Source organism: Martes martes (assembly GCF_963455335.1).
Source record: "Martes martes genome assembly, chromosome: 12".
NCBI classification, from domain to species: Eukaryota; Metazoa; Chordata; class Mammalia; order Carnivora; family Mustelidae; genus Martes; species Martes martes.
Window position 1 is genome coordinate 74,065,658 of NC_137900.1, and position 17,629 is coordinate 74,083,286.

The following is a 17,629-nucleotide window of genomic DNA, read 5'->3' on the forward strand; positions in this document are numbered from 1 at the left end:
AAATATATCAGTTTGCTTACATTGAAGGGGACTGTGTATTAGACACAACAATGAGGGTTTCTTACTATGCAGCCCGTTAGAAGAGGGAATTATGTCTAAAAACTGGATTGTGGCGTTTCTAGCTCTGAACGTACAGCAAAGCCCTGAGTCTCAGATTCCTTGTCTGGAAAATGGGCTGAGTAATAGCAATGCGCAGGGATACTGTGTGCACATACCCACAACCTATGACTAGCTATGCCAATACATTCTTAGCATTCAAGGTCGTTAACAATAGCATTGCTATTTTATACTTATAAGCAAACACTACAACGTTTGTTGGCTTGTCACAAATTTGAAGAAGAAAGGCCTACATGGACACAAACTTTCAGGGAAGGAAAACAGAGCTCCATGTGGGATCTACTTCTGATATAGTTATCATATTACACATTTTGGAACTACTAATTTGGCAGTTGTCTCTTTTCTGGGATTTAAAAAAAAATTACAAATTCTCAGTTCTGCATACCCAGTATAGACATTTTTACATTTTACTTTGTAGCTTGCTTTACTGGTAGTTTCCTACAAGATCAGGGTTTGCTCCTCCCTGCTCTCTGAGCAGCCTCCAGGAGTGGGTATGGAGGAGAGAATGTCTGTTTGTGGTAGGCTCTGTTCTGCAGAAACCCCCTAATCCTCTGTTTACCACAACATGAGTCTATTGCCATAGAAATGATAGTTGAGATCCCAGATTCAAGCTCACTGACTTCACAGGAGGGCCTTGTAAAAGGAGAAGCCACGCTAACAAAGGGAAAACACAATTTATTAGAATAGTAGGCAGTCTGTTGCCTTGAAAGAAAGGGTAATTGTCAGCATTAAAATAAAAATGCATGAATGAGCTATGTTGTTGGGTATGCTGTAGTTTATTTTCTGTGTAGTACTGCCCGACTAAAAGTAGTAATTTGAAATTTTATGTCATTTAATAGTTTGCTTGTAAAGGTCAGCAGTTTCCCTTGATTGCATTTGTTTCTTATTGAAATAAGAAACAAGCAGATTCTAATTAATCTTGTTGCACAACTGATGGTTCTGTGGTCAAAGATTTTCCCTTTTCATGATGTGTTGTTTTTGTTTGTGTGTTTATTGTGTGTTTTTGTTTTGTCTTCTATTAATAGAAGAAAGTGAACCTGAACAAGACACTAAAGGTATTTTTTTTTTTCTTTTTGCCCTGCTTCTTTTATTTTTTTTTTTTTATTTTTTTTTTTTTTTTTGCCCTGCTTCTTTTAAATGTATGGTTCTATTCAATTGTTTGGTTTTGCTGACCTTAGTATATGTGCTGCCGAAGCGAGCACTTTTGCTGACCTTATAAACAATTCTAAGTGCCGTTATTTTTTTTAGGAAATAACACATGAGGTATGGGGAATGTTGTCAGCATTTGACAGAGTGTTATTAGATGGGCTGCTTTATTTTATAATGTATTTATTGACCATTTACTTTTATTAAGTAACCTGAAAATGCAAACAAAATGACATAAATCAGCATGAGAATATAAATCTCACACAGATTGGAATAGAAAGGTATCTTTTGATTGAAAGCCTTTTTTTGCGGGGGGAGGGGGGATGAGGGGGGTGTTACAATTTTTGGAGGAACGTAAAAATGTTAAGATGCCAGCTTAGGTTTTAATTATTACTACTCCAAGACAAGTATGATGTAATTGCTTCAAACCAAACCAATTCAATCAAATTTAAATTAATTTTAATTGCCCACAGATACATACATATATTTAGTGGAATATGTTTGAGGAAAGTAGTTGGAAATCAAATTTTGGGGAGGGGGGAACCCTACTTTGTAGAATCAGAGTTTTTCTTCCAAGAAAGCACCTTCCATCCTGATTAAGATCCAAACTTGGTGCCGTTCTAACCTAACCTTTTATGTTTTTTGGATAAGACTCACAGGTTCTCATATAATACATTTTGGCAGTAGGAAGAAACCTTAGGCTGGTAGTATTCGAAATAGCACCTCCTTATCTGAGCATCCGAAATAAGGTATTTGAGATACTTTCCTATTTCCAAACATCAGGCTGCTTATGACCAAATTTAGATAAAATCATTTCACCTGCTCCTGCGTGATTCTTTTTGTTTTTATTTTCGAAATAGCACCTCCTTATCTGAGCATCCGAAATAAGGTATCTGAGATACTTTCCTATTTCCAAACATCAGGCTGCTTATGACCAAATTTAGATAAAATCATTTCACCTGCTCCTGCGTGATTCTTTTTGTTTTTATTTGCTTTCACTTCAACTCTGTCATTGCTGTTTAGAATCAAGTAACCTAAAAATCAAAACCAAAACAAAACAAAATCCTCTTTAAGGGACACTAAAATAAAATAAAGAAAGGAAAAAATGAGAGAAAATAAAATCCATGTGAGCTCATTGTGTCCTTTGAAATAATTACTCAGAAAGAGAATTTATAAGGGACTTGAAGTATTCCTCTGGTCCTACTCCCTTAACAAGGAGAGGAAACTCATTTACAGCCAAACGGCTTGTTCCTTTCGGGACTTAATTAGGATTCTCTGCCCTAGGCTCTCCATTGCACCACCACTGCAATTTCAGACTGAATAATAGCTCTACCTCCTTACCACAAATTCAAATTATCCCTTAAAATGACAATCAATAGTAAGATTTATTATGTATCTGAAAGTGCTTTGGAAAATGGAAAGAAAGAGAGAAGGAGGGAGGGATGGGTGAGAATAAGAACATAATATAATTATGTTATAAAGGACTCTGGAATCACTGGCTGCTTAAGCCCAATTTTGAAAGTATGATTCTCAACCTGCAGTTAGTGCTATAAATTTACCCAAGAGAAATTAAAGCCCAAAACTCATGAACAAATACCATGAGAGAAAACCCAGGGTAAATAGATTGCCCATGTCTATTTCCCATGATGCAGATGAACAATAATTTGCTTGCCCACAGGAAATGGAGAATAATGGATAAGACTATAGAAAGAGTTGCATCCTATTTTTTCTTTAAAAATCCATACCAAAACAGTCGTAAATATTTTCCAAATTACTAAGTAATGTCGTACCCCGTCTATTAACTCATTTATGTAACAAAAACACTTTTATGCTGTTTTGGATGCTAATAAAATGCACGATAGAGATATTCAATGAAAATTTTACTTGATATGAAATATACTACATTACTTTTAAAACTGATGACCTAGAATGCATTTTCGGTTTGGGGCTATCAGCAAAGTAATGGGACTTTATTACTGAATTACATCTATGTTTATTATTACCGGTGTATTTTTATCCATGGAGGTTAGTCTGGCATTTATTTTTAATTGCAACTGGCCTTGCTGTTTTCAATGTTTGATAAACATGGTGGAAATTCTTCCATCCCTCCTTCACCTCTTCCGCTTGGAACTGGTAACAAACACATATGAGTATAAAAATACCAGTTTTATTGCTGATAAAGCTGGATTGAAAAATAAACCTTTCTACTTTTCATCTAAGAATTAGACTAACATCTGTTTTCTCATCCTCCTAAGCCCCTCCCCACTCCTTAACCATCCACCCCAAGTTGTAGGATGGAGAACCCCATACCCTTGTTGTATGAGGGTAGCTGGGAGAATGATGGCCCCAAGAGGGCTGAGATACTCATAACATAGACAAGTCCCTTTGTCCAGTCTCACCAATCAGAAGAGTCACTCATTCATTCAGTTCATTGATTCATTCACTCATTCAACAAATATTTATTGCATGCCTGCTATGTACCATGCAGGGCTCTGTCTCCCCACCTATCAATCAGCCCGTGTTAATGAACAAAGCAAGCTCTGCCCTTGTGATGCTTACATTCCAGAGGAGGAGACAGCCAACAAACAAATTGATTATTATGACATGGTGATAAGTGCTATGAAGAACCACAAACAAGGGTAAGGGAATGTGTTGAGAAACATTTTGATAAGGAGACATCTGTGACCTTCTTTGGGGACAGGGGGAAATTGGCAGGAAGGGTGGAAGCCATCTTTCAATACTGAAAAAAGGGGGCAAGTTCCTATTTTATCTTCTGGCAAGAATGTGGGTATGCAAAAAACAGTTCCCCTTTTATTCCTGGCCTTTTCCCCTCTTCACCCACTGGACTTAACCATGTGTGTGGAGAAGCTGGGCTGGAGAAGCACGTGTGTACTGAACAAAGAGCATGTAGACTGTAACCTGGTGAATGAGGGGGCACAAGACACCCACACAGGCTTGGTAAGGAGCTCCTTCAGCATCCCAGTTCCCACTTTGGGGAAGTGAAAGCCATGGGTTCATTATGATTGAAGGCGTAGTTTCAACACACCCTCACAAAGGAAACATAATCACAAGAGTTATCATTTACAAATCCCAGAAGCCAGGGTCTGGGGAGCATACAGTGAGCCCAGGGAAGGGAAGTCCTCTGTCCCCAGTCACAGAGAAGAGGACAAAGAGTGGGGTAGCAAGGGGGGCACCTGGGTGGCTCAGTGGGTTAAAGCCTCTGCTTTCGGCTCCGGTCATGATCCCAGGGTCCTGGGATCGAGCCCCGCATCCGGGCTCCCCGCATCCGGGCTCCCCGCATCCGGGCTCTCTGCTATGCAGGGAGCCTGCTTCCCTTCTCCTCTCTCTGCCTACTTGTGATCTCTCTCTGTCAAATAAATGAATAAAATCTTTAAAAAAAAAAAAAAAGTGGGGTAGCAATAACCTATACTTACAGGAGATTGGGATGCAGGATACTAACTTTTCTCAGGCTTCACTCTAAGTGTTTTTTTTTTTTAAGGTTTTATTTATTTATTTGACAAGAGAGAGATCACAAGCAGACAGAGCAGCAATCAGAGAGAGAGGGGGAAGCAGGCTCCCTGCTGAGCAGAGAGCCCAATGTGGGGCTCGATCTCAGGACCTTGAGATCATGACCTGAGCCGAAGGCAGAGGCTTAACCCACTGGGCCACCCAGGTGCCCCTCTAAGTGGTTATTTTAAAAGTTGCCCAAGAAATGCAAAGTGGGAGCTTACGATGGACATCCTAAACTCAAGTCCTTATCTAAATGTCTAGACTCTGGATGTGGTAGGGTTATCATACTGTAAAATGCCAAGGCAGCAACTCAAAAACACAAAGTTGTTTTTTCAAAAGGTGTTTTTCTCACCACACAATCAAACCCTGGCTCAGCCAAGGGCCTATCTGCCCTTTTGGAGGAGACCAGAAGTTTATTAGCACAGTCACACCTTCAGGAAGCCACTGCAAATGCCAATACTGCTCCTTCATGTACCATACTGTACCCCACTGGACCTCCCCCCCCACCAGCCCAGAAGGTTCTGATATGGGGCAGAGCAATGTATTAGGCAAATTCACTGCAAGGCCATGCATCTATCTTATTTACCATCTCCCATTATGCACAGCTATGTTGTGCAATACAGATCATCAAAAGTTCTGCAGTGAGTCCAAATGATATTCCAAATAATATAATGCTAGCCAAAACGGGGAAAAAAAGCTGTAAATTAGAACAAAATAAATCCTCCCTTATTACTGCATTTCCAGGAAGAATTTACAGTCCCCAAATGAAAACTCTTGCCTCTATAAATTAAAGCAGAAACAGTGTCTAGATTTTATTCTTCTCCAATTTTTTAGTCTTCTTCACTTTAGCCAGAAGGCTGTCATTCAGGTTCAAGGGTACAGCGTTCTCTACAGCAGCTGCTGGCTACACTGGCTACACTGGGAGTAGGATTATTTTAATCCTACTCCCAATCTCTAAAAGATTCCTGCCTTTTTCAGATTCTGAGAGGCAATGGGACCCATAAGATGATGAGTTCAGTAGCCCCACACTCAAAAAATGTAGGACACACAAGCATAGTCCCAAACCCGAAAAGTTATTTCAACCAAATCATCAAAGTGGACTCAGCTATGTTGTGCAACCGAGATCTCCATCACTGTTGCCAGAAAACATTAGAAAAGGAGAAAATACCTGAGAGCGGTCAGTCTCTGTCAGTTGTCAAGAGTGCACAACTTGCGAGCTTAGACTGAGTTGGGAGACATCGCCCATCAGGTGGTCAAATGGGTCACCATGTGTCACTCTGGTAAATCTGGAAAAAATGTACACTGCCTCCTCACTGGCTGGTCTGTTTGAGAAATTCAGAATTTCCAGCGAGGAGAGCCTCAGTCACTTAGTCTTGATTGACACTTCCTTCAGACTCATTCATTACGTGACTTTTTATTTCCTATTTCACCTTGGAGCCCGGCTTTTCTGGAACTTCAGTCGAGGGACAGGCTTCACTCCCTCTTTAAGGTGGCATTTTTATCCCTGACTAGCAGGACTGGCTCCATAATTTGTAGGCCAGGTGCAAATGACAATGATTTTAATTCAAAAATCACGAGTAACTTCAAGAGAAGGACAGCAGACTGTTGAGCCAAGCATGAGCGCCTCTTAGCACGGTGCCCTATGAGACCACACAGGGCCGCTCACTCTTGGAGGCAAGCCTGCTGACCACTACGGCTACCGCCACTCGCTCTGCTAAGAAATTTCTCAGGCTGTATACATCACCTGCTAGGGAAAATTTTCCAACATTCTATTTCAACTTGGAGTCATTCCTCATAGAATTTTGATCTAAAACTGTTGTAGGGGGACACCTGGGTGGCTCAGTTAGTGGAGTGTCTGCCTTCAACCCTGATCCCGGAGTCCTGGGATCAAACCCACAAAGGGCTCCCTGCTCAGCAGGGAGCCTGCTTCTCCCTCTGCCACTCTCTCTGTTGTGTTCTCTCTCTCTCTGACAAATAAATAAATATAATCTTTAATTTTTTAAGAAAAAAAGGCTGTTGTAGATATTTCTGAGGATCTTAGGACCAAAGTCTCTGCCAAATTTTCCTCCTCAGAGCCTTACTTTTCCTCAGTTTGGGGGTTTTCTAAAACTTGATGCTATTTAAGTGGTGAAGAAGTGTGTGTCTCACCACATGTTTTCTGGAGCTGTTGGGTTAGGCTCCACAGCAATTTTTCAAAATGTTATTATAAAACTTTCAATCTCACAAAAAAGTAGATATAGTACTATAGTGAACTCCCACATTCCCATGACCCTCAGCAACAATGATCAAGAGTCTACCAATTTTGTTTCCTAAATTCTACTACTATGTTATTGTTGCTGGTTTCTTTTAAAGACTTTTTTTTTTCTTTTTTGATAGAGATCACAAGTAGGCAGAGAGGCAGGCAGAGAGAGAGAGGAGAGGAAGCAGGCTCCCTGCTGAGCAGAGAGCGATGCAGGACTCAATCCCAGAACCCTGGGATCATGACCTGAGCCGAAGGCAGAGGCTTTAACCCATCGAGCTACCCAGGCACCCAGCTGGTTTCTTTTAAAGCAAATCCCAGACATTAGTTCAATCAACCAATATATACATTAGTGTAAGGATTTAAAAAAAAAAACAATCACATTACCATGTTCATTACACCACCCATCCCCAATTAGCACTAATTTCTTGTACCATTTACTACTGGGACTCTGCAATTTTTATCCAGTTACCTCAAAATATCTTCCTACATCTGATCTGTTAAATAAGAATCCAAACAAGACGCACACTTTTCATTTGGGGTTATGCCTCTTAAGTCTTTATAACTCTACAATAATTCTCTCCTCCCACCCCTGTACAAGTTATTTATTCAGAAAACTAAATAATTTGCCCTATTGAAATTGTCTATATTCTGGATTGGAATGAATTGCATCCCTATAACGTTCTTTAATCTGTTCCTTAACCTCCGTTTTTTTTGTAGGTTGGTAATTAGACCACAGGACTTTTTAAAAGTAGGCTCAGGTTGTTTTGGCGGGGGGGGCAGATTCAGTTGTATTTTAAACATTTGGTGTATTTTTTTTAATCACCTGTTGCCTTAAAGATTAACCCTTCTTTGCTTTTCCTTTCTTCTGGCTTTTGTGCCCAACTCTGTATTTCTGACATGCTCTGCTAGATTCCATCTCTTAGAGTCCTCAATATCAAAAACGGGAAGTTGAATTAATCTGTACCTGCAAATCTAAAATTAGAAACTGCAAAAAGAATTCAGTTGTCACATCCTATCTTCCCTGAACCTTCTCTCAGTTAATCAGTAGGGATTCAGTCTCAAAATATTAGTTACCTATTCTCCTGCTCACGCTTGGCCTAAAATATTTTTCTTTTTGGCCCAATGGGCTCATCTTGTTCTCTCAAAAGCTTGACAAATATTTTCTGTCCTCCCACTATGATACAGTTGAAGATAAAAAGCATTAATTATTTCCTTAATTCAATTAAATACTATTACTTTGGTCAGGCACTCCTTCTAGGTACTGAACAAAACAGGCTTGGTTTTTGGTTGCCAAAAACTTATAATCTACGGGAGTGGGGGAGAGGGAGACAACAGACAAATAAAAAATAACTTCAGATAGTGATGAGGTCTATAAAGACAATAAAACACAATGATGAAAAGTGAATGGGGGCAGGTTATACCTTCTATTGGGTGGTCAAGGAAGGCTCTTCTGAGGAAATGCCACTTAACCAGAAAGAGGATGATAAAAGGAACATGCCACATAAAGATCTGGGAGATGAGTGTTCTAGGCTGAGGGAAAGCATGGACAAGCTCCTAAGGAAGGAATGAAGTTAGACTGTCCTAGAGTGGTGAGAAACACAGCGTTATACCATAAATGGCTTAGAAGCCAGGGCATGGCATTTGGTATTATGCTTAATACAGAAGGAACATGGAAGGAATTTACACAAGAAAACACAATTTGATTTGCATTTTTTAAAAGACCACTCCAGGGGCACTTGGGTGGCTCAGTCATTAAGCATCTGGCTCAGGTTATGATCCCAGAGTCCTGGAATGGAGCCCCACACTGGGCTCCCTGCTCAGCTGGGAGCCTGCTTCTCCCTCTCCCTCTGCTGTTGCCCCTGCCTGTGCTCTTTCTTTGTGTCAAATAAACGAATAAAATCTTTAAAATAAATAAATAAAAGATCACTCCAGCTTGAGCTTCGCTATAGGAGTCACTCACCACTTCTGTTTTCCTAACAGTTTTTGCCAGAATCCTGCGGGCTCCTGAATCCCACAATGTCACATTTGGCTCCTTTGTGACCCTGCGCTGTACAGCAACAGGCATCCCTGTCCCCACCATCACCTGGATTGAAAACGGAAATGCTGTGAGTGCCATCTGTATGGGGACTTGTCTGGGGGAAGACTCACTGGAGAGGAATTTCAGGATAGACTACATATTTGTGACAGTACCCTGACCTCTGTCATTGGTCCCACCTATACCTCCATTTTTCAAAGCCTTCTAGGATTTTCGTCCTAGAAGTCACTGTCCTCGAAACTGAGCTCCGTGGGTTTGCTTCTTTCTTTGTATCATAACAGAAGAGTAGAAAATCAATTGCTTTTGTATAAAAGGAAAAAGGTCCTAATTCCTTCCCAAACGGGTAAATAATTCACACAAATCTCACCAGCTTAAGAATTAGTTCACTGGAGCTGGAGGCTACTTTGATGAAAACCAATTCAGAATTAGAATCCCTAACTATCAATTCAACATTCTTTCATTTTTTATGCTGATAATAATAACCATCATACATTAAGTGGTTACTATGTGCCAGGCTCTCTTCTAAGCACTCATTCTACAAACATCTACTGATTATCTCCTGGGTATCAGGCACTATTCTAGGCATTACGGGTACAAGAGCAAACAAAACAAGTGAAGTCAGTCAGTCAGAGAAAGACAAATACCGTACGATTTCACTCATATGTGGAATTTAAGAAACAAAACAGATGAGTATAGGGGAAGGGAAGGAAAAATAAGAGGAAAGTGGAGAGTGAGGCAAACCATAAGAGACAGTGAACTCTAGGAAACAAACTGAGGGTTGCTGGAAAGAGGTGGGTGGGGGATGGGGTTACTGGGTGATGGGCATTAAGGAGGGCATTTGATGTAACAAGCACTGGGTGTTATATGCAACTGATGAATCACTAAATTCTACCTCTGAAACTAATAAAAAAATAAAGTATTATTTTCAAAAGCAAAACAAGTTCCCTGCTCTCAAAGAGCTTACATTATGAAGGGGTAAGACAAACAGTAAAATAAAATAGGAAAATATTCTATGCAGACAGTGTCAAATACTGGACAAAAATAAAGCAGGGAAATGAGACAGAATGTGAAACCTTACAAGAAAGATTCCATTCTCAATAGAGCAGTCAAGAAAGTCCCATTTAAGTGAAGACATTTGAGCTAAGATCTGAAGGAGCTGAGGAGGAGGCTGTGTAAATAACTATGGGAAGAAAACTGGGGAAAGTCTCTAAGAGAAAGTCGCACAAGTTATGGCAGAGGAATAGCAAGTAGGTCAGCGTGACCAGAGGTGAGTGAGCAAAAAGGAAAGAAGTAAGGAGTGAGTTCAGGAGTTATGGATCATATTAGCTTATGCAGAGCACCGAAACAACTTCAGCTTTTATTTGAGTGAGATGGGATGCCATGTTAAGTCTCCTTCTGTTACCTGTTTTCCCACTGACTCTTGTTCATTGTGTTTTGTTTCCTTGTGTGCCTTGTTATCTTTGACTACCTGCTATTCACTGTTTTGCAGGGGAAAAAAAGGTTTAGGGATTAATTGGAGGTCTAGATAAAGGTATTTCCCTCCATAAAGAATTTTTGTTTATTTCTGCAAAGGACCAGAGGCAACTGCTTATTTTGGACCATCTTAAACCTAGTTCGAGGTTTGACACTCCTTGGTCATCCCAGATAATTGTAACACAGTCTGCAATTCTGTGTGGGCTATTTCACTTGTAGTTCACACTGATAACTCTCTGACAGCTGATTCTTTGAGATTTTGATTTGTTGTACCTCTTACAACTTCTCATCTTTAGGGAACCTGAGTTTTGATTTCTGTCTGCTCACTCCTCAAAGGAAACAAATTTTTCTGGGTTAGAAAAATGTCTTAGGGAGAATAAAAACTTCCAAGTTTGTTATACCTGGTAGAAATATTTTTCCAGAATTTTAATTTTTTTCAGGGTGAGAGTTGGTTTGATAACCCAGCTAACCAATATCTGAAATAAGAATCTTTCATTGATTATCATAATGATTTTTTATAGACTTTAACCACTTGTCTGATTTGCATTTGATCCCTAGTTTCTGATACTCTTTATGAGGTTAAAGATGTTTATTTTAATCTTAACAAAATGTTTTTAACATAAACATGTTAAATTCAATAAAATGCCTTGTCATTAATTATTTTAACATACAATTTTTCATTTTAAATTGGAAAGTCTCCTTTTCATTCTTTAAAAACTTTGCTCCTTTTTTTGTTTGTGTTGTTTCACTTTGCTGTAGTTTTCTTTATGATTATTGCATCTATTTTCAAAAATGGGAATAGTCCAGTTTTGGGGGGCTATCATCCTCAGGTTTTGTTAACAATATTATGCCAGGCCTACAGAATCAATTGGCAAGTTGATGTACCTTCTTATGATACAGAACTCAAAGGGAGAAACTTGAGATGCAAATCTCTCTTAAACACAGGGACATTTTCCTCTATTATATCCTTAATAATTGTTTCTCTGTTCTCTACATTTTTTTCTATGCAGAGCATAAAGATTAGGAAGAATGTAGTTATAGCAGAAGTTCATCAGACCTCTATTAAATAAATTTACTTTAAACTGCAATCTTTCTAATCTTGATGCTCTACATATTTTTGTGGATGGACAGAGGGAGTCCTATGTAACCTGTCAACTTTTTCTCAGGCTCTACTGCCTACCTTAATGTCCCCCACAAGAACCCACTAAAGAAAATCTTATTCAGAGGCTCTAGCCCATGGACAGATGCCTCAGTCTAGTGCTGTATGTACACATAATAGTACAAACATTCTTCTGCTAGTTTTTTAACTCTCTCAAAATCTGCTCCTACTTATAGCCTTGTTATCTGAACTCTGGAATTTTCCATGACTCTATAGGGACAATTTATCCATTCTTCTCTCAGGGAAATTCAAGGTTTCAGCGACTTGGTTGATATTAATTTTTCTATCAACTCAGTCACATCTCTTTGTATCTTCCAGAAATTGCTGAAAATTTCTGCCCCTTTAATTATGATACCCTTCTACCTTTCTAGAAATTTATTTTTTCCTAATTTGAGGTTTGATTTATCTTTTGGGATTTCAGGTAGAAAAAGGAGAGCTAAACATGTGGGCTGAGATCATCTTTGTGACTCGGATGCTGAGCAGGCACAACTTGTAATGTAATACAACCTCATTTAGTATCTTCTATTTCTTTTAAGTCTCTTCAGAAGGGCAGGTTCTTTTCTCACCATTGGCGCCTACCCCAAGCAGGCTCTATGACTGTTTCAGTTCTTTTAGGTGATCTTACATCACTAACACTATCCCAATTTAGTAATTCTGAGAGCCTAACCCTAAGTAATAACGAGAGTTTCCAACTGCAATTCACAGATGGGACTTTTCTTTTCTTTTCTTTTCTTTTTTTTAAGATTTTATTTTTAAGTAATCTCTCCACCCAATGCGGGGCTCAAACTCACCACACTTGCACACTCTACAGACGAGCTAGGCTCCCTTTCTTAAGACGACTACATGCATCCACCTGCCTTCCACAAGTCCTGTGGTTAGCTGCTTCTCTCACCCTCACTCATTCACTCTTCCCCCACTTCCTAACTGCTATTTAAGACTCCTACAGGTTTGGGGTTGGAAGAAGTCAGGAGCAGTAATTGAAGTGGAAAAGTTCTAATTTAACCGATACTCTTTTAGGTTGGCTTTCCATCACTGTGCCTGACAAGTATTTAAGACAACTCTTTCCATCATGGACACATTCAAGATTCTTGAGAAATCAAGGGATATTCAAGATGACCTCAGTGACTCATTTTCCTCAGGGCAGCCATCTCCCTCTTAGCCCCCAATTTGTTAGTCGATGGAAAGTCTTTCTGTTGGGATCCCATCAATGTCCCAAAGAGATCTTTGGGGAAAGACTGAAAATAATTCCAAACCAGATCTTCTTTAGAACCTGTATATCCACACACTCTTAGACTCAGACCACTGAACAGAGCTACCCCTTCTTTGCTTCTTCCATTGGAGCTACTAGGCAGCCTGCTCTCCTTTCAGATTTTACAGGTGTATATCAGATACATCTCTGCTGTGTCAACAAACTGCAGGTGTGTCAGGGTCCCCAAGACCACCCTCAAGTTTGATGACTCACTAGAAGGACTCGCAGAACTCAGAAAAGCCATTATCCTTATGGTTATATTTTATTACAGTGAAAGGATACAGACTAAACTCAACAGTGGGTAGTCAGTTGTTCTCTCCCTGTGGAGTCCCATGGAGAGCACCTAATTCTCCCAGCAATGATGGCAACATGTATGATGTCTTGTACCCAGGAAGCTCACCCAGCCATGGTGTCCAGTTTTTCCCAAGGATCAATTACAAAAGCATAGAGGGTTCACATGAATGACCTTAGCTAGTCTCCAACCTTTCCAAAGGTCAAACTGATACAGTATAGCCTAGAGTCCCTGCTGAACAAAAAGAGCTATTCACCATAATTTGCACTGTAACATAAACTATCTGGCATGGCTCATGGTCTCAGATATACAAAGATACTCTTATGAGGCAGGATTTTCCAAGGGATGAGAGATTATCTCTTAGAAGCAAGTCAAAGGCCAGTTCTTTCTTTCAAATGTGCAGAGTTTGAGCACCTCAAGTCCACTTTACAGTTAACCCTTTACTACACAGCAGGAGACATATGCCAGCCCTTCAGGTGGTCCTTCATACCTTAAGGAGAGGGGATGCTTTCTGAACCAGTCCCTTGGGTTGGGTGAGGATGGTTCTCACTACAGTTAAACAACTCAAACCTTGATGAGTCATCTAAGGGCTTCTTGGCTATTTGTACTTTTCGTGTCCTCTGAGATAGTTTCTCTCCAGCTTTTTAGGATCTTGGTTGCAGTGTCCATATGTTGTTGTATTACAGTATATTAACAGCAGCATTTTAAAGTCAAAGGAGTGTTCTAAATGAGGAGAAAAAAAGAAAGAGAAGAAAAGCACGTGAGGAAGGTGAAGAGCAGTAGGACGCTAGACATGGGAAGGAAAGAAGGGGGGGGAGAGAAGTGTGTGGGAAACAAAGCACATCCCTGTGTGAAATTCTGGTGAAGTTGTGTACCAGGTAAAAGATGCCAAATTCTTAGGCTACCTCAACTACTGGAGAGGGTCATCCTGCAATAGCAGCCTCTTGGGGGCTTAAATTCATTTATTATTTTGTTTTCACTATTGTTTGTGCTGAAGGTTTTTTTTTCTGATACTTGAACAAAATTATTTTCTCATAATTTGTGTGTCTACCATGCATCTAAGTGCCTACCATGCATCTCTTCAAAATAGAGACAGTGAACAAAATAATGTCACTTTATGAGCTTGTTGCTTGAGGGACAATAAACAAGAAGAGGTGAAGCATCAGCAGACCTAGGTTGGAAATGGTCCTCTTCCACGCATGTTCATTGTAGGGAAGTCGACTTGCCTCGGAGACACTGATTTTCCCATGTTTGTAATGACAGAGGTATCAGGTGGCTGGAGAAGATGATCCCTAATATGACATCAGGGGTATGGGTCTCGAATGTTGTTAAGTTACAGTCAAGGAACTTGTAGTCCCTGTTCTTCTTTAAGCTCTCTAATTAAACTTAAAATGTCATTTAAAATTCAAATCTTATTTGGCGATCTGTTTTGTGGCTCTTCTGTGGAAGCTGTTGTTGTCGTCTTTGGCCTCTCAAGGTAGTGTAAAGATACGTCCTAAGAAAGCTGGTAAACTGATGATAGGACTCTACTTACTTGACTTCCTCTGTGAAAACAGGAATAAGAAAATGGAAAGACACATGCTTAAAAAAAAAAAATCAGTGTTTCCAAAGGCTCATATGAGTTTAGAACTAGAAGGTACAGGATTAGTCTCTGTCGGAGTTCAGGAGTAATAAAAAAGCCAGATGGTTCGAATTAGTTTGTCTTACTGAGACCCCAACTTAATCATTCAAGATGTGATTCACCAAAAGCAGGAAGCAAAATAGACCCACTGCCTCAGATTCTAAGGCAAGAATAAAATGAACTGATAGTGACTTTCTTCCAGGAAGAAAGGAAAAGTACATCTGCGGTTCTCATGGTCAGGGAGAGGGTTGCTCTTACAGCCAGCTCTCGGTCATGGGGATACTGCCCAGGGCCAACTAGAAACCGAGATGATAGTGCTTATGCTGACACAAATCTCAGGAAATGGAGGCAAGCTTGGGCATTTACTGTACAAGCAGCAAACCAGAAGAGCCTCCTGAGAACAGGGAAGAGCCCACAGCCCTGGTGTTATTTGGGGTGGACTGAACAAACATTAACGCAGAGCTGGGAGCTCACTGGCACAAAGTAAGACAGTTTGAGCCATGGCTCTTCGCTAATGCGCCACTAAGAACAACGGGTCCTCTAGAGGATGTGAAGGCTCCTTGCCTCCCTGGCTCTGTGAAAATACCAATAACCTAAACCTCGAGCACTCAGAACAAGAGAAAGGCTAGCTATATGCCCCAAAGTGATCAAAAATTATTCTGCTTTCTTTCTACAAAAATGTCATTCATTTTTCATAAAAATGTGTAGTCCTAGATGAACTTCAAAGTAAGCAGTAATATTCCTTTTGGTTTTACAACACTAGAAGTAGTAGTTTCACGTGGACAGAACACAGCTTACTTTTCTAAAAGAAAATAAGCTTGTATTTTGATAACCAGATTTATTTTAAGTTATACTGATCATATCTCCATTATTTTGGTATTCAAATGAAAAATGTCAAAAAATTACACGTCTCTTATTTTTCCAATAAATACAGTTTCTAAAATATTTTAAAAGTTGAGTCATCTTAATTTGTTAAAAGAGTTTTATAAAAATAAATAACCAAATTATCTATATTGAAGATTGTTTCTGAATTTTCTTAAAAGGCCGCTCACCTTTATTTACACATATTTTTTAAAAAGTAGTATTTTTGCTTCAAAGTCCATGAACTTTGGAGTCATCCTACTAGCTCTGTAAATTAAAATAACTATGTGTATCAGCTGGGATATATTATGTGGGATATTGCAGCAGCCAGATTAAAAGAGGTCACTATTTATAGTAATGTTGACCAGAAACAATATGGAAATTTTTCTCAGTCTGTTATCCCTTTTTCTATGATGCATAAACAGACATTTAAAACAATCCTATTATTATATCTCCCAAAACATGGACCCTTCTGGGTCATAACCTACAGCTAGCTCCATGAGGTATTCTCAGCAAGCTGGAACTATGTACAAGACAAAGCCATCTGAGGTCTTCCTATGCCAAGGTCAAGTCATGATGAAGTATAGGATTATCCATAACTGTGAACAGATTCTCTCAAACCAGCATTATTAATGTATTAACGGCATTTAAAAATATTCCACAGGTCATTACTAGTTTGCCACTTTCAAAAAGCTTTTATATACATGTCTCAAGTGCAAATAAGTACTCCTATTTATGATAGAGTTTCCTATCTAGCTGCCTCCTTGTCAGGTCACTCTCTCAAAAAGAGAACCCACATACAGAGCAGAGAGCTGCTCATCCAGCTCCTCCTTCAGGTCAGTATGGCTGAGTGACCTGCAGGAAATAACATATTTACTGTAAATACCAGACACAGTCACCTCAATTAAGCACTCAGTTTTGCCTGGGCATATCTTGGTCAAAACTCAGTAATAATCTGAACCTGAGGGGCAAGAAGATCAAAACGGAGGGCAAAGGGTTGTTTTTATTTTTAGGTCATCAAAAAATACTAAACTGTTGGTCAGGATGATCCATGAAGAAAGAAAAACAAATTCAAACTATGACTAACAAGGCCTGCTGTGCATGAGTCACAAACCGAATCAAGCAAGGCCTCTGGAAACAGGAGGAAAAGCATCTAGGAGCCACATCATAATCGAGCAGTGAGCCTTGTCACTTGCTGGTCTCTTTGCTGAACAATTTCAATAGCTCGATGGAGTCTAGGAGAAGAGAGGTCAGCCGGTTTAAAACTCCTCCTCTTCCCTACTAAGAGTGTCTCAGTGACCTTGAGGAGGAGTGTAGGAATGACTTTCTTAGGTATGAACATGAAAATAGTGCTGGTTTCGTCAACCTTGGGGATGACTCATTCCCCAATTGTGTCCTAGGCATTATGCTGACCTACTTCCTGAAGGAGGGATTAACCTTGCAAAAGGGGAAGGTAATTGTTCTACAGATTTCACTTCTATGAACTGGAAAGGGATTATATTTATAAATGAGATATACCAATAGCATAAAGCGTGTTGACTGAGCACAGAGGTTTGAGGCCTTTAGATTTTTCTCCTTTGTTGCTCGGTTGCTAAAATTCGAGAGAAACCAAAATTGTATTTCCAATTGTTCTGTCTTTTCTAGCTAACTTGGAGATTCAAATCCATAACAGGTTGTGCTTCTGATAAATACGATAATGACGAATCCTATCTGAACTCCCAACTGAGAGTATGTCTCTTAAAGAAATTTTTCTCTCTGCCTTGTCAATTGCTCACGAAGTCCAGGCTGTTTATCTAGGGAAACCACCATAATATTCATCTGACTTAAACTGATGCTCACATGAAGTTTTTGTCATAAGGATTGAAACCAGTAGTGCAGAGAAGGAATAAAAAGGCAAAGAAGCTCACTGGAAGAACTTCATGCT

The 17,629-nt window shown here is 39.6% G+C and overlaps 1 protein-coding gene across 7 annotated transcripts in view; it reads left to right on the forward strand.

The window, feature by feature from the left end:
- The window catches only part of MUSK (muscle associated receptor tyrosine kinase), a gene marked incomplete at both ends in the record, with an annotated part of 92,230 nt that overhangs the window by 41,008 nt on the left and 33,593 nt on the right, over window positions 1–17,629 (forward strand). For 4 of the 7 annotated variants that reach the window (XM_080820003.1, XM_080820004.1, XM_080820005.1 and 1 more), the window contains 2 exons: window positions 1,143–1,172; window positions 8,996–9,120. In XM_080820003.1, coding sequence (XP_080676129.1) covers window positions 1,143–1,172; window positions 8,996–9,120 — 155 coding nt within the window. The remainder of the gene's footprint in view (window positions 1–1,142; window positions 1,173–8,995; window positions 9,121–17,629) is intronic. The other 3 variants (XM_080820006.1, XM_080820007.1, XM_080820009.1) reach the window with 1 other exon arrangement.